Source organism: Frankliniella occidentalis, unplaced genomic scaffold (assembly GCF_000697945.3).
Source record: "Frankliniella occidentalis isolate FOCC.00 unplaced genomic scaffold, Focc_3.1 Scaffold6186, whole genome shotgun sequence".
NCBI classification, from domain to species: Eukaryota; Metazoa; Arthropoda; class Insecta; order Thysanoptera; family Thripidae; genus Frankliniella; species Frankliniella occidentalis.
Window position 1 is genome coordinate 1 of NW_026273220.1, and position 1,261 is coordinate 1,261.

Below are 1,261 nucleotides of genomic sequence, written 5' to 3' on the forward strand. Positions count from 1 at the left end.
GGCCCGCCATACATACTCGCCGTGCGCCCCCGACTTGCTTGTAACCTGTGGGTACCCCTGGGACGAGTTGTGGCTGAGGGCCAAGTTGTGGATGAGAGCGCCTGGAGGGTAGGCAATTCTTTCAAAAGCTGTTTGGGGCCCCCTGGGCCCCATTGCGTTTGTTTTTACGCATCCGGGGCCTTTCGGCTCGTTACGGACTATGTGCAGAGCATGTTATTACCTTCTGGTTACACCCTGAAGGCTTTGGATTTCATATTACCCGAAAAGGGGTGTTCTATAGTCGGGTCGGATTAAGCTGACTCTGGCCGCCGGGTTTGTGGCCACAATTTTGTGGCCACAAGTAGGGACGTGGCCCTGCCGCTGCCGTCCGTGTACCAGCACCGCGGCTGCTCCGCCGTCGCCTGTCCGCCCCGACCCGCCATCCATCCAGGATTGCCTGATCGTGACCTCCCCGTCCAGTCCCAGCCCATCACCCCCGCGGGTAAGATAACGCCCTGCACGTACGCATAATGGAGTGTCACTGATCAGTGCACTCGAAAACTCTGGCGTGTTGTAATGTGTGTCTGTAGAAGCAGAGCAGAGAGAGGATCCCCCCCCCCCAGACTCCGGTCCGCCGTCTCCCGTCCACACCAAGTACACCAACACTCGCCAGAGGAAGTACCAAGAGGACTTCATCGCGTTCGGCTTCACAGCTGATCTTGTCGATGGGCAAGATCGTCCTCGCTGCGTCGTCTGCAACGAGTTGCTGGCAAACGAGAGCATGAAGCCGGCCAAGCTAAAGCGACACCTCGAGAGCAAACACCAAGCATTAGTCGACAAACCTGCTACGTACTTTCAGCGGCTGTTGTCGCAGAGCAACATACAACGCAACACATTTCAGAAGAGACTCACCGTCCTCCACAAGGCCCTGAAGGCGTCCTTCGAAGTAGCAGTGCTGATTGCAAGACAGAGGAAACCTCATACAGTCGGCGAGAATCTGGTCCTGCCGGCGGCTTGCAAAATGGTCGAAATAATGTTTGACCAGTCTAAGGCAGAGGTTCTGAAATGTATCCCGCTGTCCGATAACACAGTGAAACGTCGCATCGATGACTGCGCCGTTGACATTGAAGAACAACTTCTGGAAAAAATAAAGAAGAGTCCCCTGTTCGCACTACTTCAGCTTGATGAATCGACAGACACAGAGGCGAAGGCTCAGCTTATGTGTCTCGTACGGTACTGCAGTGAAGACGACAAGAAAACGGAGCTCATTGAAGAAGATTTT

General features: G+C 54.7%; 1 protein-coding gene across 1 annotated transcript; it reads left to right on the top strand.

Annotated features, from left to right (window-relative positions):
- Window positions 1–760: 760 nt before the first annotated feature.
- On the top strand, window positions 761–1,212 carry LOC127752310 (protein FAM200B-like; the record flags this gene model as incomplete). The annotated part of the gene is made up of 1 exon (XM_052277239.1): window positions 761–1,212. A coding segment is annotated over exon 1 (452 nt), but the record flags the coding sequence as incomplete, so codon positions are not given.
- Window positions 1,213–1,261: the final 49 nt, after the last annotated feature.